Source organism: Delphinapterus leucas, chromosome 2 (assembly GCF_059928025.1).
Source record: "Delphinapterus leucas isolate spDelLeu-1000000601 "Yukka" chromosome 2, BTC_Dleu_Yukka2, whole genome shotgun sequence".
Classification (NCBI taxonomy): Eukaryota; Metazoa; Chordata; class Mammalia; order Artiodactyla; family Monodontidae; genus Delphinapterus; species Delphinapterus leucas.
In genome coordinates, this window is record NC_143130.1 from 179,363,216 (window position 1) to 179,387,351 (window position 24,136).

The 24,136-nt window shown below is 42.8% G+C and overlaps 1 protein-coding gene across 8 annotated transcripts in view; it reads left to right on the forward strand.

The window, feature by feature from the left end:
• The first annotated feature begins 901 nt into the window (after positions 1 to 901).
• Positions 902 to 24,136, forward strand: part of MARK3 (microtubule affinity regulating kinase 3) — a 107,543-nt gene continuing 84,308 nt past the window's right edge. For 7 of the 8 annotated variants that reach the window (XM_022576005.3, XM_022576006.2, XM_022576008.2 and 4 more), the window contains exons 1-2: positions 903 to 1,584; positions 21,640 to 21,831. In XM_022576005.3, the coding sequence (XP_022431713.1) occupies positions 1,534 to 1,584; positions 21,640 to 21,831 (243 nt within the window). In that variant the 5' untranslated portion in view covers positions 903 to 1,533. Of the gene's footprint in view, positions 1,585 to 21,639; positions 21,832 to 24,136 lie in introns of all 8 variants that reach the window. The other variant, XM_089908240.1, reaches the window with a different exon arrangement.

Below are 24,136 nucleotides of genomic sequence, written 5' to 3' on the forward strand. Positions count from 1 at the left end.
GGTAGACTCTCAGAAACAGTTCATGTTACTCCAGCCCATTCCGCTCTTCCTCCTCAGAACCCTGCACCAAAGCATTCCATCCAACGCTGGCTCGGCTCTAGGCAGGTCCTCGGGAGACATTCAGAGGCTCCAGAGCAAGGAAGGCTTCTAGGGGAGATTCCATTTCCAACGTCCCAGTCTGCAAGCGTCCACCGAGCTCCGCCCCAAGCTTGAGCATCCGTCCACTGAGCATCTGAGCATCCGACCCGGGGATGAACTCTGGTTATAAATCCCCTACAAGCATTTAGGCGGTGGTCCCAGGAGGCTTCTAGGGCTCCCCGCCACCTTCTAGCACTCTTCCTTACGAAAGGCTTTTAGCTGGGTCCGGGTCCATCTCCCTCCTGACGGCGAGCTCCTTGAGGGCAGGACGCGTCTGCCGCCTTTGGGATGCTGAGCCCAGACCCGGCTGCTCAGAGCCGGAGGCAGGAAGGGTGATTTGTGTCCTCGGCTCCCGGGTCACCGTTAACGATGCAGGAACTCGGCTCCTCCCCACAGCCCCGGCCCTATAATTGCTGTTATATCTCGATGTGGGGCAGCGCGGTCCCAGCTTTTGAGGGACGCTACCTCAGCTTTTGCATACAGCAGGCCCTCGATCAACACTATAAGTATCAGTCCAGCAGTCAAGCTCAGGCCGCCGCCCAGGGCCGTTTGCCGGCTCTTTCACGGGTGCCGCGTGCTCTGGACGCTGGGAACCCGCCGCCCCCGCTGCCCGCCGGGACCCGCCAGCCCTGCCCAGCCTTGGGCGCCGCCCCCTCGGCTCTAGACCAGGCCGAGTCGCCCCTAGCAACAGCAGCCGGGCCAGCTTCCTCGGGCCGCGCTAATTGGCTGGACTCCGGGAGGCGGCGGTGCCGTCACTTCCGGCATCCGGAGGCAGCAAAGGAAGCCGAGGGGCGGCCATCTTGGGTCCGTGAGGCTCGGAGGTGCTGGGGGCGGCGGTGTCGGTGGCCACTGGGCGGAGGCTGAGGCGGAAAGCGAGCCGGAGGGAGAAGAACCGCCGGGTGTAGGCGCCGCCTCCGCAGCCCCATCCATGGTCGGCGCCCGCAGCCCGCGGGGACCTGTCTTGCACTCCACCTCTTCCACATCCTCCTCTTCTTCAGGGGCCGCCGGCGGCGCTGTGTGCAGGCTCCGGCGCTGAAATCCGCGGCGCGACGGGCGGGGGCGGAGGAGGAGGCGAGGGGGTCCGGGCCCGCGGGGCGCCCGGAGGAGCGGGGACGCCAGTGGGCCGACCCGCAGCCCGCCGCCGCCGGCCCGGCCCCGCCACCGCCGCCCGCGGGGCTCCTCGGCGCGGCCGCCGGGGCCGGGGGAGCATGAGCCCCGCGACCCGCCGGGGGACGGCCCGGGCCCGACCCGGGATCTAGACGGCCGTGGGGGAGGGGAGCCGCCCTGCCGCGGCGCCGCTCCGGAACCGCCGGGCCCTCGACGCCGCTTCTCCGGCCCCCGGGACCGCGCTGTTTTGTTTCACCCTCGCGTTGTGCAGAAGTGAAGTGAAGTAAAATGTCCACTAGGACCCCGCTGCCGACGGTGAATGAACGGGACACTGAGAACGTGAGTAACCTAGGCGACTGCCCCGGGCCAGGTCTGCGCGCGCCGTCCCCGGGAGCGCGGCCGCAGCCCTCGCCTCGCCGCCGGCGGGTCCCCAGGCCGCGGCGCTCTGGGCCCGGTGGACGGCCATGGGCCCCGGGAGGCGGCCTCGGCGGCCCGTTTCCCGAGCGCGCGGGCCGGGGAAGTGCATCCGCGATTACGCCGGGGGCTCGCTTCGTAGCGAACCCTGAGGGCTGCAGCGTGGCCGGCCGGTGGCCGCGCGGTGGTCTCTCCGGGCGTGTGTCGGGTCCCCGCAGTGTACAGGGCTTATTTCCACTAAATTCACCTTTTAAATTAGGTAGGCAGCTCATGAGAGGCTGTCGGGTTAAAAACATGTTTGTGGTGTTGATTAAACGCAATTGATTGGATCGAGTGGGCTGTCCGTCATGCCTCGTTCTTTAAGTTGTCTCGAACTAAATTTAGTGACAGTCCCTAAACTAAGTGACAGTCACTAAAACTAGGTGCGCACTGAGGAATCTTCTCGGCCCCCTTCGATGCAACTCCGAAGCTGTTCAGAAGTTCTTGGAGAGAGCTAAGACTTTGTCGGGGAGTAGCCCCGTTTCCTTACGAATCTGTTTTGAAGGAGCTGGTTAAGCACATTTCAGAGGAGGATGTGTAGTCAAGCAGCCCTGCCACCCACTGCCTAGCGGAGGGCCACCGACTCTGGGCTTAACTTTCCTCCTTCCCCAAAAGAAGTTGGCTTAGATGAGCTCTTAGGTCCATTCTGGCACTCACATTCTGTGATTCCGTAAAAGGAACCTTTGATTTTGTTCACGTAAACCTTTTCAAAAGGCCAGGAACAGCAAGCAGTTTTAGGGCCTGACAACTTGTAGTAGAAATTCCATTGGAGAAGTGTTGACTCTGTCCAAGTGCATTCTGAACTCTTCTCTAGCACTGGCTTCAGGACTGTTCCAAGCTACCTGTGAGTTGTCTTCTGTTAAAAACAAAAATATCTAAAAAATAACTCGTAAAGAAACTTCACTGGCCTTTTAAGTGTTATGAGGTAATTCCTGGCAAGAAAATGCTATCACTTAGGAAAAGCTTCCTGGCTCTGTCTGTTTTCATGCTTTCAATTACGTCCTGAGACCTTGTGGCCTAGTGGTATCAAATGCCTTCATTTTAATCTTCAGAATGCCACTTGTTTGCTGGATAGCTGTCAGGTGATTTAATCTGTTTATGTAAACCTTGGTCTAAGGCATCCCTTCAGTATATTAAGGTGTGGTATTTAATGCTCTTTAACCTGGTAAATAAGTAGTACAGTGGTGTATGTTCCTTTACCTGAGATGGATTAGAAGGTTACATAAAAAGTAGTAGAAAATCTAGACTAGGTGAGTCAGTGAACTCATTTTCTCATAGACCCTTTGAAGAACCTAATTCTTCATCATTTTGTTGTTCTTTGACTACCCTGTAGGGCGCAGCAAGCAAAAAAGTGAGTTGATTAGCTTTGATCATTGACTTCCATTGCAAAATCTTACATTGAACCAGAGCAGGGGCTCCATACTTACTGAATAAACTGAAGCCAGAAACAATCATAGCAGGTTTGTTATAATGAAGGATTTACACCAAATGGGTCTTTACCTTGTTCTCTGTTGAATTTGTTGAATTATGGTGTAGTCTTTTTGTGTCGTTAGGAATTACTAACTTTAAAAACAATGTAGGGTATGGAGTATGCCTTTATTCTCATGGAATGTATTTAAAATTGAATTTTTGACAGTGCTAAAATAGAGGTTTGTAGCACATCATTGCATTAATTCACCATGCCCTGTTTTTAACTCCGGCATTGACATGTTCTGGAAGTAGTTGTGTATCTTTTACAGTGTGGTGCCCTTGTGCCAGTGTTACACATCTGGCATATACCATATTCTTTACCTACCACTACTAAACTGCTAAGTGTTAGACTTCCTGCCAGTCGAGTGATGAGGGTTCAAGAATGAATGGGAGTTCTCAGTCTGTTGGGCATCTCTTTTGTTAAAGTTGGGTGTATTGAGATAGAACATTCACTCTTTTTAAGTGTACAGTTTGATGAGTTTTGACAAATGTATAATCACGTAATCACTATCACGGCCAAGTTAGAGGATGTTTCCATTGCCTAAGAAGGTCCCTTGTGTCTCTTGACAGTCAGTCCCCTCTCCCTTCCCCCAGCCCCTGGCAACTACTGATCGGTTATCTGTCTCTATAGTTTTACCTTTTCTAGAACGTTATTTAAATGGAGTCAGAGAGCATGTAATCTTGTGTGTAGCATCTTTCACTTGGCATAATGCTTTTGAGATTTATTCATGTTTGTGTGTGTATCAGTAGTTCACTCCTTTTTATTGCTGAGTAGTAATGAACTCATTGTTTGGATGTACCGGTTTTTTAAAATCCATTCACCAGTTGATGGACATTTTGGCTGATATGACAAATAGCTTTGTCTTTATATTTTGTAAAAAGACTCTCCATTTTGCTTACCCTAGGAATCTTATTTAAATTTTAAGTAAATATAATTGTAGTAAGAATTTTGCTTATAGATCAGGAATAATAAAAGGCAGATAATTTGCAAGAAGAATATTATCTTCATGCTAGTACACTACTCTATTTTCATTTGTTTGATTTCCAGATGTGAGTATTCACCTTTAGCTGATAGGTATATAAAAAGATAAACTGGGGCTTCCCTGGTGGCGCAGTGGTTGAGAGTACGCCTGCCGATGCAGGGGACACAGGTTCGTGCCCTGGTCCAGGAAGATCCCACATGCCACGGAGTGGCTGGGCCCGTGAACCATGGCCGCTGGGCCTGCGCGTCTGGAGCCTGTGCTCCGCAACGGGAGAGGCCACAACAGTGAGAGGCCCGCGTAGCGCCAAAAAAAAAAAAAAAAAAGATTGTTATCAAATCATTTTAAAACTCAGAAGGACTAGTCAAACAGTCAGACCTAATGAGGATGTTGAGGCTCAGGGAGATGACAGGAGCTGCTTGTGACTACTCACTGTTTAGCAGCAGAGCCTGTACTAGACCTCAGGTCTCCATCTCAATCCTCTCTGCTTTTTTGTGTAGCAGGCTGTTTCTCAAAAGCTATGTACTAATTATTCAACTAGGGAGATACAGTTGTACCAATACACAGAGTATAATTAGACTTTTAAAAATGTTTTGCTATGGAAAATTTCAAACAAATAAAGAGAATTTAACAAGTATTTATCAATGGTTCTCAACTGGGGACAATTTTGCCACGCCCCCCCCCAGTGGACATTTGACAATGTCTGGAGGCATTGTTGGTTGTCACAACTGAAGAGCGTTGCTACTGACCAGAAATGCAGCTAAACATTTTACAGTACATAGGACAGTGCCCCCTGGCCCCTCAACAAAGAAATATTTGGCCCAAAATGTCAAGAGTGCCAGGGTTGGGAAGCCCTGGTATCTAGTTAGCCTCCCCCATGTACTCGACAGCTTAATGACCAGACTTCTTTTATTTGTTCTCTCCCCAAGAAGCAAGCTCAATACATCATATCATTTCATCTCCAAAGCTTTTAGAAGAGATAAACCTTCTTTAAAAAAGTAACCTTAATCCCTTTATCATAATTTTTTAATATCAAATATCCAATCAGTGCTTGTTTCCTCAGTTGTCTTTTTTTAAAAAACACTTTGTTCAAATTAGAATAAATCTTGCTTCCATATATTATAGATGGCTAATATGTGAAACAAGATGCTTTTTTAAATTTATTTTTTAAATCCTTCACAGATGAGTCTTTTTTTAAGTAAAATATATATTTAGTTGCACCGGGTCTTAGTTGCGGCATGCATGTGGGATCTAGTTCCCTGACCAGGGATTGAACCCGGGCATTGGAAGTGCGGAGCCTTAGCCAGTGGACCACCAGGGAAGTCCTCAGGGTGCTTTTTTTTTTTTTTTTTTTTGGCTGAGTTGGGTCTTAGTTGCTGCATGCGAGATCTTTCCTTGTGGTGCGTGGGCTCTTCGTTGTGGTGGGCAGGCTTCTTTGTAGTTGTGGTGTGCGGGTTTTCTCTTCTCCAGTTTTGGTGCTCGGGCTCCAGGGCGCTTGGGCTCTGTAGTTTGCCGCACACGGGCTCTCTTGTTGAGGCGCGTGAACTCAGTACTTGTGGTGCGGGGCCCAGCTGCCCCACCGCATGTGGGATCCTAGTTTCCTGACCTGCATTGCAAGGTGGATTATCTACCACTGGACCATCAGGGAAGTTCCCCAAGATGCTTTTTTTTAAAGGCAACAAAAAAGTTTGCATTTTAGTTTATGTTCTACAGTTGACTTGTATAGAGGTCATGGACAAATCCTGTTTGTGTACTGGCAAAATTAGAAATGTATTTTTCACTTACATTTCAAAGCATATGACATTTTGTAAGTAAGCCTGGGTTATTTGCCAAAGGTACCAGAGGTCCTGGAGGGCTTTGCCAATTTAGCAGCTCCTGGTGTGTGTGCACACCATGTACTTACTTATTATTAGTTAATGCAGACAGTCATCAGAATTCCTTATCTCTGTGAAATAAATAAACCGATGGTGTTACTGTCTAGCCAGCTGTTGGTTGTATGAGACTATTAACCTGTTAAGATCTGACTGCCTGCTATGTGTATGACACTGTGCTAGGCGCTGTAGAGGATATACCTAGGAACCATATCACTCCCCTGCCTTAGGACTTCCTAGTCCCTGCAGAACAAAGCACCCTGAGCTCTGTGAAACTAGTCTGTAAACTGTCAAACTGGAACAAACACCACAGTCACCTGGAGGGCTTGTGAAAGCACTGATTGCTGGGCCTCACCCCCAGACCTTGATTCTACCTTCGGGGCCCTAGAGTTTACATTTCTAACAAGTTACCAGGTGATGTTGATGCTGCAGGTCCAGGAACCACACTTTAAAGAATTGCTATCTTAGTATTCAGTGAAGACTTGCTGACTAAACAGTGTTCCTTTAGATTGTATTATGACTAAAGAAAAGAGATTTCAATGGTTTCAATAACATTTTCAGTTTCTTTGAGTTTTTTTTTGTGTGTGTGACTGCATTGGGTCTTGCTGCGCGCAGGCTTTCTCTAGTTGTGGCAAGCAGGGACTACTCTTTGTTGCGGTGCGCGGGCTTCTCGTTGCGGTGGCTTCTCTTGTTGCGGAGCATGGGCTCTAGGCGCACAGGCTTCAGTAGTTGTAGCGTGAGGGCTCAGTAGTTGTGGCTCGCGGGCTCTAGAGCACAGGCTCAGTAGTTGTGGTGCATGGGCTTAGTTGCTCCGCAGCATGTGGGGTCTTCCCGGACCAGGGTTCGAACCTGTGTCCCCTGCATTGGCAGGCGGATTCTTAACCACTGTGCCACCAGGGAAGCCCTCCTTGAGTTTTTAAAGTTGGTTCTTTGTAGGGAAGTGTGGTTATGGAGAATAAAAATAGTTACCATTTTTGATCACTAACTATAATATCAGGCAACAATACTAAGTACTTTATATAATATTTCATTTAAAATATGTAATATGGGGACTTCCCTGGCGGTCCAGCAGTTAAGACTTCACCTTCCAATGCAGGTGGGGGTGTGGGTTCGATCCCTGGTCGGAGAGCTAAGATCCCACATGCCTCATGCCAAAAAACCAAAACATAAAACAGAAACAATATTGTAATAAGTTCAGTAAAGACTTTAAAAATGGTCCACATCAAAAAAATCTTTAAAAAAAAATAAGTAATATGATTTCATTTAATCTTCCTAACTTCCAAGCACAACTATCTATTGAATCAAGGTGTTTGGGCGTTTTTTAAAAAAAAGTTGATCTCTGAAGAATATTTTTTATTGGGTCAAAGTGTTTGGGAAAAGGTCTTATTCAATTACAGAGTTGTTTTCATTTCTTTTTTATGTAAATTAGATAAAGGTGGAAATTTTCCATGAGTAGAATATTGGTCGTTTTGATTGTGTAGTGCATGAGTATTTATATTGTAATTACTTATAAACGACTCATAAACAGTTTAATATAAATTAATAGTCCCTGTTATCTTTTTTTTTTTCTTTCTTTTTTGCCTGCGTTGGGTCTTTGTTGCTGCGCATGGGCTTTCTCTAGTTGCCGTGAGCTGGGGCTACTCTTGGTTGTGGTGCGCGGGCTTCTCATTGCTGTGGCTTCTCTTGTCGTGGATCATGGGCTCTAGGCGTGCGGGCTTCAGTAGCTGGGGCTCGTGGGCTCAGTAGTTGTGGCTCACAAGCTCTAGAGCGCAGGCTCAGTAGTTGTGGTGCACGGGCTTAGTTGCTCTGCAGCATGTGGGATCTTCCTCGACCAGGGCTTCAACCCATGTCCCCTGTGTTGGCAGGTGGATTCTTAACCACTGAGCCACCAGGGAAGTCCTAATAGTCCCTGTTATCTTTAATTTCAGAGAGGATTGTTCTGGATTCTAAAACGTAGCCAATTTTTTTTTTCCGTCTGTGCCGGGTCTTAGTTGCGGCATGCGGGATCTTTTAGTTGTGACATGTCGGATCTAGTTCCCTGACCAGGGATTGAACCCGAGCCCCCTGCGTTGGGAGCACAGAGTCTTAGCCACTGGACCACTGGGGAAGTCCCCATAGCCAAATTTTATCCCTGGAATTTGTTTCCAAGCTGGAAGTAAGAGTCAGGGAGTACAGCCGCTTCTGATCACCATTAGGAGGACTGAAGCAGAAATTCACTTGTCTCACATCCATTTTAAACTTTCAAAATAAACAAGGAGAAAACAAATCTCTTCCCTGGCAATCTCCCAGCTTTAATGTTGTCTTACGTAGGAATTTAAAGAATGTGCTTGGAGTTGGTCTGCAAGTAGTAATAAGGGGTTTGTGCTGACCCACATGCACCTGCCTGAACAGTAATTGAGAGGGCAGAAGTTGGCACTGCAAGAAAATGACGTTTTTGGGGGGAGTCCAACTTTTTCTTCAAGCTAGAGTTCTTTAGCACTGCACTTTAGTCACCTGAGCTGCTTGGCCGTGGTTAGTCTTATACAGTCTTATACAGACTAGATAAGGCATTGTTTCTGTGGGTTACCTGGGATCTTGGTGTTCAGAGTTGAAGCTTGAATAAAGCTTGAGATGTTTTGTTTGTATTTCTTGCTAATAGTTAGGTGTTGCTTGGAGGTGGATTTGAAATATTGTGGGGTTTGTATTATGGACATTTTACATGAAAATCTGTATTGGAAGAATTTAACATGAAGTTCAAGTAAGCTGAACCAAAGGTTTTATTCCAGAATTTTATATAACTCCATTCTTTCTGTAGTCAGTACCTTTATGACTTCATTGAGTACAGTAGCAGACTAGAATGAGGGTCCTGGAGAGGAGCAGACCTAGAACCATTTCCTAGCACAGCCTTTTGCCCTTAGCCTTGCCATTCTTTGTCCAGAAGAATAATTTAAGCTGGGCAAGCAGCTTTTGTTGCTCAAAGTACTTGAGGTGTTTTTGATGGCATTCTGTTCATGTACTGTCTCCACCTCTTTCCTTGTCTTCCTTCCCTTGTGTAGCCCTTGCCTACCCTAGGCCTGCCTTGGTATTCATAGGCACGCGTTAGCTTTACTAGTGGAATGGATTAAAGGAACTTATATTTTCTTTTCTTAAAAGAAGGTTGCCTTCTAGACATTAAGGATATTCAATGATAAAGAACCTTCTACATACCATGGTAATGTATTCTAGTTGCTTTTTCCATTTCTGTTAATTTAGGCCAGGGGCTTAACATTTATATCCTGCTTATTGTATAGTTGTCCTACTTATTACTGCTGTGGAACTAGCCAGTCCACAACTTAGTAGTGTAAGACAACAAGTGTTTCATTATACTCACAGATTTTGTGTGAGGAATTCAGACGGGAATGGTTTATGGCTGGGACTTCAGTTTGGGGGAATAACGAAAGGCTGGGGGATTTGAGTAGCTGGGCTGGAAGATCCACATCCTAAGACCGCTTCTTCACTCACATATCTGGCACCTTGGCAGGTATTGTTAAAAGGCTGGGCTCAGCTGGGACTTGGCCAGAGTGGCTACATGGGCCTCTCCAGCATGGAGACTCCAGTGTGATCGGACACATGAGGTGCTTGCCTTTTATGACCTTGCCTCAGAAGTCACATAGTATCACTTCTGCCATTTATTCTTAAAAAGTTAGAGCAGTCGTGGGCACCCAGATTCAAGTGGAAGGGACATAATGGGAGGTATGTCAGAGGCTTCCCTGTAATGGGAGGTATGTAATGGGAGGTATGTCAGAGGCTTTGGGCTCATGTTTTCCAACCACTATAATAGTAACTCTTTGGGTTTATAATCTGACCTAGCATTTTTTGTGTGACCTTGGACAAGTTATTTAACTTCTTCATGCCCCAGTTACCTCATCTATAAAGTGGGATTGGTAGTAGTAATGACTTCATAGGGCTGTTATAAGAATAAGGTCTTCCATGCTGTGGCCTCCCTTACCTCTTTGTCCTCATCTCCTACCTCTCCGCACCCACTACATTCATAGACCCAGGTGTCTTCTTGCTGTTCTTTGAACACACCAGGGACACTCCAACCTCAGTGCCTTGACATTGGCTCTTCTCTTTGAACACTTTTCTTCCAGATATCCACATGGCTAACTGTCTCACCTTCTCCTCTTTTCAGACATCAGCTCAGTGAGTCTTACTCTGACCATCTGTGGCCCTCCCAACCTCCTTAATCCTGATCTGTTTTTTTTTTCCATTGCATTGTTACCTTTAACATATTATATAATTTGCATATTTCTTATGTTTATTGTATTTTGTCAGTTTCCTCTGGTATACTGAAAGCTCCCTGAGAGCAGGAATATTTGTTTTGTTTATTAATACTATTTCAAATACCTAGAACATGCTGGTCATTTATTACAGGTGAAGAGTAAATAAATATTGGTCGAATTAGTGATTAAATGAGACAATATGTGTAAGGCATTTAGAATGGTGCCTGATTCATAATAAGTAATAGCTAAATGTTAGCCATCATTAGTGGTTTGTTTACTGGTCTTTTCATCTCTCATCTCTATGTTGTCATTTCTCTCATTTCTAGTGTCCTGTATCTTCAGCCTCTTCCCTCAGTAGTTCCAATGAATTCATCTTCTTTCTCCTTTCTTAAAACCTCAGACAGCTTTCTTAAAGGGAGGCTTGATGGAAAGAGTCTGGGCTTAGAAGTGAGAGATAAAGTGGGAGCCTAGGACTGTGGTTGAGGGAGAGATTCTGAAGACACTTCTGAGGAATAGTGGACCAGGTGAGGAGCCAAAAAGTAGGAGCAACAAAACATGAGAGAAATTGGGATTTGGAGTTACAGGTTTGCGTTTGAAACCCGTCTTCAAATACAAGTCACTTAACTATGGGCAAGTTAATTACTTGTCTGTGCTTCATTTAAAAAATTTTAATAATTAAAAACTTTAATTGATACAGTCAACATATAACATTGTATTAGTTTCAGGTGTGCAACATAATGATTTGATATTTGTATATTTTGTGAAATGATCTCCACAATAAGTCTAGTTAACAGTTAACATCCATCTCCACATATAATTACAGGCTTTTTTTTTTTTCCTGTTCATGAGAATTTAAAAATCTCTCTTAGCAACTTTCAAATATATAATACAGTATTACTAACTATGGTCACCATGCTGTATATTACATCTTTTTTATTTAACAAAAGAGAATAACACCATCTATTCAGGGTTGTTGTGATTGAAGAAACTAACATGTATAAAGTGCTTGGCCCAGTCTACTCCATATAATGGGGGTTCTTCAAATGTTAATTCCCTCTTGAGATAGCTTTTGTAGTGTTATTCTAGAAAACTGGATAATCTAAACTCTTTGGTTTAGTATTCAAAGTTCTTGACCCACTTCTCTAGCTTTTTTTTTTTTGACTGTTCACCTATATAAACTTAACACTACAGCCAAACAATTCTCCTTGGCTGTCTCTTCATCTAGCAGTTTCACAGCTGCTGGTTGCCAGGTCCTGTGTACTAAGAATACAGAGATTAGATAATTCTTACCCTCAAGGAGCTCATTGTCAAGTACTTTAGTGTAGGAATTAACTAAGCTAAGCAAGGGGATGCAAGACAGAGAAGTACCAGCCTAGTCAAGAACATAAAGGTGAGAAATTGCCAGCAATCATGATGTCAAGGAACTAAAGCCATTTTGTTTTTCAGTGTTAGTGGCATATGAAAGAGTTGTGAGAGATGAAACTGGCTAGACTTGAAGGTTAAGGGAGGTTCCCCGCCCCCCCCCCCCAATCCCCCAAGCTTTTTAAGCTTTCCTTGTGCTGGTGCCTGGCTTGAAATGGCCTTCATCTTTCATGAGAACTCTACTACTTGTCCATCAAAGTCTCCATCCCTTTTTTTCCTTCATCTCACCCAAATGTGATCATACCCTCTGAGTGCTTAGAGCTGCATTGTCCAGCACATGTGGCTACTGAGCACTTGAAATGTGGCTAGTCTGAATTAAGATGTCTTGTGAGTATAAAATATATACTAGATTTCAAAGACAGTATGAAAAAAGGAATGTAAATCTTTCTCTTTTTATATTATGTGTTGAAACATTTGGGAATATATTGGGTTAAATAAACTATTATCAAAATTAACCTATTTTCATGTTTTTTTTTAAATTTATGTTATTTTTTATTTTATTTTTGGCTGCGTTGGGTCTTCATTGCTGCGTGCGGGCTTTCCTCTAGTTGTGGCGAGCAGGGGCTACTCTTCGTTGCGGGGCGCGGGCTTCTCATTGCGGTGGCTTCTCTTGTTGCAGAGCATGGGCTCTAGGCGCATGGGCTTCAGTAGTTGTGGCTCGTGGACTCTAGAGCGCAGGCTCAGTAGTTGTGGCACACAGGCTTAGTTGCTCCGCAGCATGTGGGATCTTCCCGGACCAGGGCTCGAACCCGTGTCCCCTGCATTGGCAGGAGGATTCTTTTTTTTTTTTTGCGGTATACGAGCCTCTCACTGTTGTGCCTCTCCCATTGCGGAGCACAGGCTCCAGACGCGCAGGCTCAGCGGCCATGGCTCACGGGCCCAGCCGCTCCGCGGCATGTGGGATCTTCCCGGACCGGGGCACAAACCCGTGTCCCCTGCATTGGCAGGCAGACTCTCAACCACTGCGCCACCAGGGAAGCCTGGCAGGTGGATTCTTAACCAGTGCACCACCAGGGAAGCCCTTTTTATGTTTTTTTAATGTTGCTACTAGAAAATTGCAAATTTCATGCACAGCTCACAAATCTGTTGCATGGAGCTTGGAGTATTCACTCTCTGATTTTCTCATGGGGCGGAGATTGCCCCTTGTTTCAGTTACTGTTCCCCGTGTTAGCTCCCCAGCTAGATTATGAGTGTTAAAAGTTTGACACCATACTTTTCTATTTCTTTTATCCCGTTATAGTGCCTGCTACTTAGTAAGTGCTTAGCATATAATTAACTGGTCAAAAGCTACCAAGTCAAAGTTTTCTTTAGGCACAATTTATTTGTGCCTTATTCTTCTGAGGATTGGTCAAGTAAATTATTTTTCAGTTTATTTCATTATTATGATAGTTCACTTGCTATGCCAGTAATAAGTGTTTTATTACAAGTGAAACCAATTTGAATTTAAGCATCTGAACAATAATAGTTCCCCTTCCCTATTATCCATATTTTTGGAAACGTTTTCATAAACTCAGCTGCAAAAGTCATATCTTTGATCTGAACAGTGTGAGGCTGTTCTCTTGCTTATTTGTTCCTGTTAATCCCTATATGTCATTTTCCTTATCCTTCCAACAGGTTACTGTTCTAACATTTTAATATATTGTCATGCGTTTACATGTATGTGTTCTTAGAAGTGTATGTTTTGTACTTTGTGTAAATATTGCATAGTCTCATCTATGCATCGAATCTGTTGCTTCTAACTGCTGCATAGCACTCTGTGGTATGAGTCCTACCACATTTTACCTACTTTCTGGGGTAGACTACCTGCCGCCTCCCCCCTCCCCCCATACAACGCAGCAATGAATATCTTCATACATGTCCCCTTGTGGAGCTGTGTAAGAATTTCTTGGGGATGTGTAGCTAGGAGTGGACCTCCTGGGTCACAGGAAATGTCAGATAGTGCCAGGTTGCTCTTCTGGATGGCTCTATCAGCCCACCCTCCCGCCAGTAGTGCACAGGGGTTTTTGTCTCCTTGGTTCCTCCAACATTTAGAATTATCCAGCTTTCTAATTTTTTTTGCCAGCCTACTAAAGTAGTTTAATGTGCTGCTTCATTATTAACTTGCGTTTCTCTATGGTTTTTAGTATGTCTATATATTCCTTGGCTCTGGGGGCCTTCTGTAAATTGCTGCTTTTCCTTTGTCCCTTTTTCTATTTGGTTGTTGTTTATTTCTTGTAGATTCTTAGGTGTTCCTTGATTTTCTAGATATTAATCTGATGTAGGTTTTAGACATTGCATGTATCTTCTGTCATCTTTCTATAAGACCCTTATTGGACAGAAATTCTTAATTTTGGTGTAACCAACGTTTGCCTTATGTTTGTGCTTTTGAAGTTTTGCTTAAATGCCTGGCTCACAAAGATATATTCTCTCACATTTCACATTAACCCTTTATCATTTTACTTTTCACATGTAGATTTTTTAATCCCTCTAGATTAAAAGGGAGCCTGCCTTTTGTGTATGGACTTAGGTAGGGATCTAGTTTTATTTTTCTCTGTAGACTGATACCGTGAACCAGTTTTCCCACTGCTATCCACTCAGTGGTCCATCCTTTCCCCACTGGTTTATAGGACTGCTTTCATTGTATCTTGTGTTCCCATACATTCATGTTTTTTAGCTTTGTATTTTGTTGCATTGGTCTGTTTTTCTGTTGTGCCGATACCCTACAGGTTTTCTTTTCTTTAAAAAATTACCGTGGCTTTGTAATATATGTAATCTACGTACTTTTATATGTATCTGTCTATTGAACTTTTTATTTTAAAATAATTTTAGACTTAAAATTGCAAGATTAGTACAGAGTTCATGTATACTTTTCACTCAGGTTCCCCTGATGTTAACACTTAGATAACCATGGTGCAGTTATGAAAACCAGAAAGTTAACATTGGTCTGATACCGTTAATGATGACTGCAGAACTAATTTGAATTGTCACCAGTTTTTCTCCAGCGTTCTTTTTCTGTTCCAAGTTCCAATCAAAGATCCCACAATTTAAGTTTGTCTAATGTTTTCTCAAAATTAGATTAAGGTTATATATTTTTGGCAAGAATGCCACAGAAAAGATGTTGTGTCCCTCTCAGTGCATGCTTTTAGAGGGTGCAATGAAAGAGATACATCTTGTTACTGGTTTTAACCTTGATCACTTTTCATTTCTGAACTTTTTTTTTTTAACTTCTTTTTCAAGGCTGACCTGGCAGCCATGAAATATTCGTCCATGTACACTTTAGAGTAAGTTTAAGATTACTCATAAATTACTGGCTGGAAATTTTAATTCATATTGCATTGAACTTATTGATTAATTTGGGTAGATTGTATAATATCTATCTAAGAGTATAGAATTCCCCTTTATTCAGAGGACCTTTTATGTCTTTTATTAAAAATTTAAAGCTTTCTCCAGAGAGTTCTTATATATTCTTAAATAAGTTACTTTCTACCTACTTTTTAGTTTTTATTGCTATGATGAATACTTATTTTTAGTTAAATTTTGTGGTAGGTTACTACTGGTGTAAGGAACTGTAGTTATAGGTTGATCTTGCGCCTTGCCAAGCTCTCTCTTGAGTTCTAGTGGTATTTCCAATTCTTTTGGTTTGCAGTTAGATCATATCATCTACAGATAACGACACTTTTTTCTCTCCGAGTTTTTTGGTTTTTTTTTTTTTAATTTATCTATTTTATTTATTTATTTTTGGCTGCATTGGGTCTTCATTGCTGTGCGCGGGCTTTCTCTAGTTGTGGCAAGCGAGGGCTACTCTTTGTTGCGGTGCACGGGCTTCTCACTGCAGTGGCTTCTCTTGTTGCAGAGCACAGGTTCTAGGCGCACAGCCTTCAATAGTTGCGGTGCATGGGCTCAGTAGTTGTGGCTCGTGGGCTCTAGAGCACAGGCTCAGTAGTTGTGGCGCATGGACTTCACTGCTCCGTGGCATGTGGGATATTCCTGGACGAGGGGTAGAACCCGTGTCCCTTGCATTGGCAGGCGGATTCTTGACCACTGCACCACCAGGGAAGTCCTATGTGGTATATATATACCACATCTTCTTTATCCATTCCTCCGTCAATTTAGGTTGCTTCCATGTTCTGGCTATTGTAAACAGCTCTGCAATGAACATTGGGGTACAGGAATCTTTCCGAATTGTGGTTTTCTCCGGATATACGCCCAGGATTAGGATTGCTGGATCATATAGTAGCTCTGTTTTTAGTTTTCTAGGGAACCTCCATACTGTTCTCCATAGTGGCTGTACCAATTTACATTCCCACCAACAGTGCAAGAGGGTTCCCTTTCTCCACACCCTCTCCAGCATTTATTGTTTGTAGATTTTTTGATGATGCCCATTCTGACCGGTGTGAGGTAATGCCTTTTTGTAGTTCTATGGCTCTTTCTTATATAGACACTTCTTTTTTTAACATCTTTATTGGAGTATAATTGCTTTACAGCGGTGTGTTAGTTTCTGCTTTATATATATATATATATATATATATATATATATATATACACACACACACAAATATATATAGACACATTTTTAAAGAAGAACTAATATGTATAACATAAAACGGAGTGCATTCCCCATTCACTTTTCTTACTGCCTCTTACATTAGTATTGATATGGCCCCTGTAACAGTTTAGTAGTGCTTTGGCTGAAAGTAACTAAACCTTATACGATGGCTTAACCAAATAAGGGTTTATTTTTCTCACAAAAGAAGTCTGGACAGCTTCTAGCTTTGGTTCAGCAGTTCAGTAATAGTGGAGCTGGTGGTTTTTAAAAATATTTTTGTCTTTTCTCTCACATTTGAGACCTTAATGGCTACAGAGTAACTTATATAGCTCTAGTTGTTACCGTTGCATTCAAGGCAGGAGAAGGGAGGAAGGGGCTGTGCTAGTGTACCTGTCTCCCTTTATGAGAAACAAAAAGTTTTCCGAGGACCCCCCAGTAGACTTTCCCTAATGAGAGCTGACCAGAACTAAGCCATATGCTACCTCCAGCTACCAGGGAAATTTGGGGAAACAGGAATTTCACTGGCCATATTGCCTCCCCAAATACACATCTGGCTTCTCTTAGAAATGAAGAAGGGAGGAATGGATATTGAGTAGATACCTACAGTATTTGCTCCATTCCTTAATATTACCTGGCAACTTAAATGTATTGCATTAAACGGAAGTTTTAGTTTGAAAATGAACACTTTATGGATTTGTTAACAGTGTTCTCTCTTTGACTTGATTCTGCCTAATTTTTAGTAGCACTGCCCATATTCTAGTTTTCATGGTGGATAAAGTGGATCAGGTCAATTCCTTGAGAAGGAGAAGGATCAGGACTCCTTTAATCTTTTTTTCTTTTTTTTTTTTTTTGGCTGCCTTGGGTCTTTGTTATTGTGCGCAGGTTTAGTCTAGTTGCGGCGAGCAGGGGCTGCTCTTTGTTGCAGTGCACAGCCTTCTCATTGCGGTGGCTTCTCTTATTACGGAGCATGGACTCTAGGCGCGCGGCTTCAGTAGTTGTGGCATGCGGGCTTAGTTGCTCCGCGGCATGTGGGATATTCCTGGACCAGGGCTCACACCTGTGTCCCCTGCATTGTCAGGTGGATTTTTAACCACTGCACCACCAGGGAAGTCCCTGGACTCCTTTAATCTTTGAGATTAAACAGCTCTGAGTGCCTGTTGTGTGTTTAGTGCTGCCACAAAAAGTAGCTACTATTATGTAACTTTTTTTTTTTGGTCCTCGGTTTATTGTCACCTTAGGGAGAAAAAAATTCAAGCATGAAGTAATTGGCTAATAGTACAAGAATTCAAAATCATTTGTTAAAATGCTAGGAAATTTCTTCTTCTTTAGGGCCACTGATGGATGCATGGGAAAAATAAAATGAAGGCCAAGAAAAGGCAATTTAATTTGCTTCTGTTTGAGAGAATTTTTTTTATCTTTTTTTTTTTTTTTTTTTTTGCAGTACGCGGGCCTCTCACTGCTGCGGCCCCTCCTGCTGCGGAGCATAGGCTCCAGACGCGCAGGCTCAGCGGCCATGGCCCACGGGTGTAGCCGCTTCGCGGCACGTGGGATTCTCCCGGACTGGGGCACAAACCCGCATCTCCCGCATCGGCAGGCGGACTCCCAACCACTGCGCCACCAGGGAAGCCCTGAGAGAATTTTTTAGTTAAACACATTAGATTTTAAAATTTCAGGACTTTATGTATCAAACTAAATATACTAAGTTCAATAACTATGGAATTTAACAAACATCAGATATTTCAATCTGTTATATGAGTTTATACTCTTAAGAGGAAGTACGGGTTTCTTTTGGGTTTGTATTATGATTATTTATTTGCATAAGGGTGTATTAGGTTAGGCTAGGTTATGCTGAGGTAACATACATGACCAAAATCTTAGTGTCTTAACACAGTTTAAAAAAACTGTCAACTTCATTGACTCCATGAAGAGTGATCTCCATTTCCAAGCCATTTGGTCCTGTGACCCTCCATCTTTGGACAGTGCTCTGGGTTCAGGAGAGAAGACCACAGGGCTGGAGTCAAGCCCTGGCAATAAATGCTTCAGCATGGAAATGACATGTCACTTTCACTCATATCTCATTGGCCAATGTTAGGCACATGGCTATTGGGAACCTCAAGTGAGGGGTGTGAGTTTCTCAGGGAAGTCAGTGTATTGTGGTGGATAATTGTCTACAACAAAGTAGCCAAATAGAGATAGATACAAGCAGAGTACATCCAGAGCCCAAAGGAAAAGAAATTCTGATGGGATGCAGGGAGAGTCATGGAAGGCTTCATAAAGATGGTGACAAATGACTCAAACATAAGGGAATGAGTAGGATTTTTTTAGGTTTGAAGAGAAGAAAGGGCACTCAAACTGAGGGAGGATCATGCTAAAGAATAGTGGATGATGTAGCGGGAGAGGAGGCGTGGATTACATCACAGAGGGCCTTGAATTCATTTAACATTCATTCAGTAACAATGTATTGCACAGCTACTATGTGCCAGGCACTGTTCCAATTTCTGGGAATATCTGATAAGGAACAAAACAGGCAAAGATCTCTGTGTTCTCCTGCAGGTTACATGCTAGTGGATGTAGTGCTAAGGAGTTAGTTTTTATTATAAGTAGATCGGAGAGTATGCAAAGGTATAAACTAGATGCCTATGAATTTTAAGTTTCTGATATTTCTATTTTACATGCAGAAGACAGTTGATTTGCATAAAAGTTAATATTTTGTCTGTTTAACTGTACCTTACTCTATAAAACTTAATACATGAAGGGCTGAATTTATAAAACATATAAATTAGAAAGTGTATGTTTGCATTTAAAGAGCTTTTTTGACCACAATTTTGGATAGCAGTGTAATTTTTAAAACTATATTTTCATTGCGTAAATAGTAAAACCACTTGACATATACCTCATGGGAACAGGGACTTTGTTTTATGCACTGCTGTTTCTAACACTCAAAACAGTGCCCAGCTCATATTTATATAACATCTATTATACAGGGCTTCCCTGGTGGTGCAGTGGTTAAGAATCTGCCTGCCAGTGCAGGGGACATGGGTTCGAGCCCTGGTCCGGGAAGATCCCATACGCTGCGGAGCGACTAAGCCTGTGTGCCACAACTACTGAGTCCGTGTGCCACAACTACTGAAGCCCACGCGCCTAAAGCCTGTGCTCCGCAACAAGAGAAGCCACTGCATTGAGAAGCCTGCGCAGCACAACAAAGAGTAGCTGCCACTCGCTGCAACCAGAGAAAAGCCCGCGTGCAGCAACAAAGACCCAATACAGCCAAAAATAAAAATAAATAAAATAAATAAATTTATTTTTAAAAATCTATTATACATTATCATTTGATAAATATTTGAATGAATGAATAGAAGAAAGAAATTTGGGAGATAAAAATTTCCCGTTATTTAACCATGTGAATGTTACAGTGATCAGTATTTTGATATCATTTATTTAGTCATTCCAATATTTATTAAGTACCTGTTATATGCCAACTGCTAAGATCTAAGGAACAATAAATTACTGTCCCTGTTTTTATGAAACTTACATCTAGTTTGGAAATAAACATAATGGTTATCAATTTTTTAAAAACTGTACTCCAGCTGATCTATAAAAATTTGCATTACAATATACCTATTTTGCGTAAAGCCTTAGTGTAATAACTTAGTTGTTATTTTAGTTTTTTCTTTAATCAAGTCCTCGTTTATAATAGGCTATTTTTTAAATAATTTTTTAAAATTATATTTATTTTATTTATTTTTGACTGCATTGGGTCTTTGTTGCTGTGCACGGGCTTTCTCTAGTTGCAGCGAGTGGAGGCTGTTCTTTGTTGTGGCATGCAGGCTTCTCGTTGTGGTGGCTTCTCTTGTTGTGGAGCACAGGCTCTAGGCGCATGGCCTTCAGTAGTTGTGGCACACAGGCTCAGTAGTTGTGGCTCGCGGGGTCTAGAGCACAGGCTCAGTAGTTGTGGCACACGGGCATAGTTGCTCTGCGGCATGTGGGATCTTCCTGGATCAGGGCTCGAACCCGTGTCCCCCACATTGGCAGGCGGATTTGTAACCACTGAACCACCAGGGGAGACCCTATAATAGGCTGTTTTATAATTTGGAAATTAGAATCTTTTTGTTATAGGAACAGAGTTGTTTAGATTTGTAACCAGTTTGTAAAAGTCTGTTTAACCTAAAATATACATTTACAGTAAAAAACATAGAAATTGTTGTTTGCAATGCAGTATTATGTGATAATTGAATAAAACAGAAGAGAACCTATCCCAAAACCTGGTACATGAGGGACAGAGATTTACTTAGAGGAATATGAAAAAGTAGATAGAAATTAACGTGGACATTCTGAAAAGGACATCTTTTGAGGACTTAAGTTGATGGCGCAAATTCTTAAGCTTTTACTGTAAAATACTTGTTTTTCTGTTTTCCTTGATATGAGTGTGTTACAAAGTGTAGTTTCTTAGGTTTATCACCTAGAATTAGGCTTGTTTTGACCTATAGGTAGAGAGAGAGAGAGCATGAGAAACAAGGGACATTTTCCTGGACAAAAAGTTGGAAAAGAGAAAAGAATGAAAGAGGTTGAAAGTGTAGAGTGTCGTGAGAGTGAGAGGCCTTCCTTGAGCAGGAAGGAGTTAGCAGCCATGAAAAGTAGGCAGTGGGGCATGGCATCCTTTGGGCACTAGGGGAAAGAGGAAGCACTAGGCAGCTGGCTGCTTCTACGTACAGAATTGTACACATCAGGCATTTGTATCTCTCGTACCTTTATATTTAATATGGTCAAAGGCATATATGATTTGTTTTACCCTTATGGAGTATATTGAGTACTGTATTCATCTCTTCAACAAATATTTGTCAGGGACTACAGAGTCTGGCTGTGTCTTTAAACACATTGTTTTAAATTATTGTTAGCAGCATAGTTTAGAAAGAAGTTGGGAATCTAGGTTCTCTTTGAATTTCTCACTAGTGATGTGGCAGTGAATAAATCTCAGGGTATTCTCATCTGGTGAATGGTGATATTAGCTGTTCTGCCTGCATCACAGGGTGTGTTAAAGATAATATATGCTGATACATTTAGTAGCATATGAAAAGGTCAGGTTCTTTTTTTAAAAATTTTTATTGGAGTATAGTTGTTTTACAATGGAAACGTTAAGCTCTTTACGACTGTAAGGCAGTCCTGTTTATCTTATTTTATGTTACAGCCACATATAGAAAATATCTGCTTTCTTTCTGAACACCCAGTTGAATTTCAACACTTGGTATTTCTCTTAGCATTTTCTTGTTTTCCTCACAACTTTATATCAGGTGGGCAAATCCCTTTGAAGTGCCACATGTATTGGAATTAAAATTAAAGCAGTGATGTTTTGTTTCTTCAACTAGAGGCTCTTAAAACTTGTCAAGTACCGTGGGTCTCTCATTTCCTAATGTTTGTTGTATGTTTTATTGTAGCACACGTCACATGGAGACGGGCGGCAAGAAGTTACCTCTCGCACTGGGCGCTCTGGAGCACGATGTAGAAACTCTGTAGCTTCCTGTGCAGATGAACAACCTCACATTGGAAACTACAGACTGTTGAAAACAATCGGCAAGGGGAATTTTGCAAAAGTGAAATTGGCAAGACACATCCTTACAGGCAGAGAGGTAAATACAAATTATGCTTGATTTCTGTTAGTACACTTGCTCTGTTTAGTTCCATGTGAGAGAAAGAAAAAGAATGTATATATTTGGGCTAATTAAACATTTTTTTAAGAACAAGAAGCTTATGTATTAATTATGTGGGAGTTCTTTTGCTTTCTCATTTCTTTAAATGTTATAAAGATTATATTGAGTTTGAATAATCTTCTGCATTTAAAAAGAGGTAGTGTTCTTTTTCAGTGGTAAATGTATACCACCACAGTAAAAATTTTTAACTTCATTATAAGCTCATGGTGCTTGAAAAAATCAATAGTGTTGTCTGTTTTTATAGACTTATCCTCAAGAAGTTTCTTCATCTCCCCAAATATTTTTCTCATAGCTTATGTTTGATAGGTTATTGTGCAGGAAGGCACATGCTTTCCTAATTTTTGTGATATTGGCTTTCTACTCAACCACATGCCGTATTTATTAAAAACACTTCCATTAAAACTGCTGCTAGGGGGACTTTCCTGGTGGTCCAGTGGTTGAGAATATGCCTGCCAATGCAGGGGAAACGGGTTCGATTCCTGGTTCAGGAAGATACCACATGCTGTGGAGCAACTAAGCCTGTGGGCCACAACTACTGAGCCTGCTCTGTGGAGCCCACGGGCCACAAGTACTGAAGCCCATGTGCCTAGAGCCGGTGCTCAGCAGCAAGAGAAGCCACCGCAATCAGAGGCCTGCACACCACAATGAAGAGTAGCCCCCGCTCACTGCAACTAGATAAAGCCCGCGCACAGCAACGAAGACCCAGCGCAGCCAAAAATTTAAAAATAATAAAAATAAGTTAATTAAAAACAAAAGACTGCTACTAGGGACTTCCCTGGTGGTCCAGTGGGTAAGGCTCCACTCTCCCAGTGCAGGGGGCCTGGGTTCAGTCCCTGGTCGGGGAACTAGATCCTGCGTGCATGCCGCGACTAAGAGTCTGCATGATGCAACTAAAGGATCCCACATGCTGCAGTGAAGATCCTGCCTGCTTCACCTAAGACCTGGCACAGCCAAAATAAATAGATAATAAAATAATTAATAGGGACTTCCCTGGTGGTGCAGTGGTTAAGAATCCGCCTGCCAATGCAAGGGGACACGGGTTTGATCCCAGGTCCGGGAAGACCCCACATGCCACGGAGCAACTAAGCCCGTGCTCCACAGCTACTGAGCCTACGCTCTAGAGCCCGCGAGCCACAACTGCTGAGCCCACGTGCCACAACCACTGAAGCCTGGGCGCCTGGAGCCCGTGCTCTGCAACAAGAGAAGCCACCACAGTGAGACGCCCACTCACTGCAACGAAGAGTAGCCTCTGCTTGCCGCAACTAGAGAAAGGTCTTAGTGCAGCAACTAAGACCCAACGCAGCCAAAAATAATAATAATTAATAAATAAATATTTTTTTATGAAACTGCTACTAAACTAACTCCCTCCTCACATTCTACTTATGCAGTAGAGAACTGTTCTGCCTTTTTCTTTATTTTTGACATAGTTTATTGCATTTGGATCTTTGTACCTGCAATTCCTTTGCCTAAAATACACTTCACCCTTTTGTACAGGAGTCACTTCTTCTGGAAAGTAGTCATTGACAGACTCCCTTTCCCCAGGCATGGGATTCATGTTAAAAATTCTGATACTTTCCTTAGATAGCATGTTTTACTATTAAAATTACATAAACAATTATGTTTTACTATTACAATTACAATTATGTTGGAATTGCTTATTAACCTGTCTTCCCCCTCTAGTCTATAGGGTAGACATTAGTACTTTATCATGCTTGGCACATATTAGGTACTTAATAAATATTTATTGAATGAATTTCATGTTACTTTTGAAGGAAGCTTTAAAAAGAAATGCTTCCCATGTACCAAAGCCTCCTGATATGTGTGCCAAGGTGGTATTACAGATGTGCCATGGTACTGATGCCTGCAGCCCACCATGCTGAGGGCTGCTGGAGCAGGACCCACCCTGGGTTTGCTATAATTTGCCCTACAAATATTCTGATTTTCTGTGTGTGCTGGGACCTGAAGAAGGTTGGGGAGCATTGGTCTATGCTAACTGGAGTCTTAAGTAAAGACTGTAACTAAAAATTTGCCTCTTCACATTTCATCTCAATTTTAGTGACAGTTCCCTGGTTAAGACTCCTGGTTGTAGAGATGCCTGGACTGCTTTTGGAATCAGTAAATAGCATGAATGGGTGCAGGTTTCTTTGCTGCCCTTGATCAAAAATTTTTGAAATAAGGAACAAAACCTCTGAGTTTATTTCCCCCACCAATCTCGAGTGGTTGC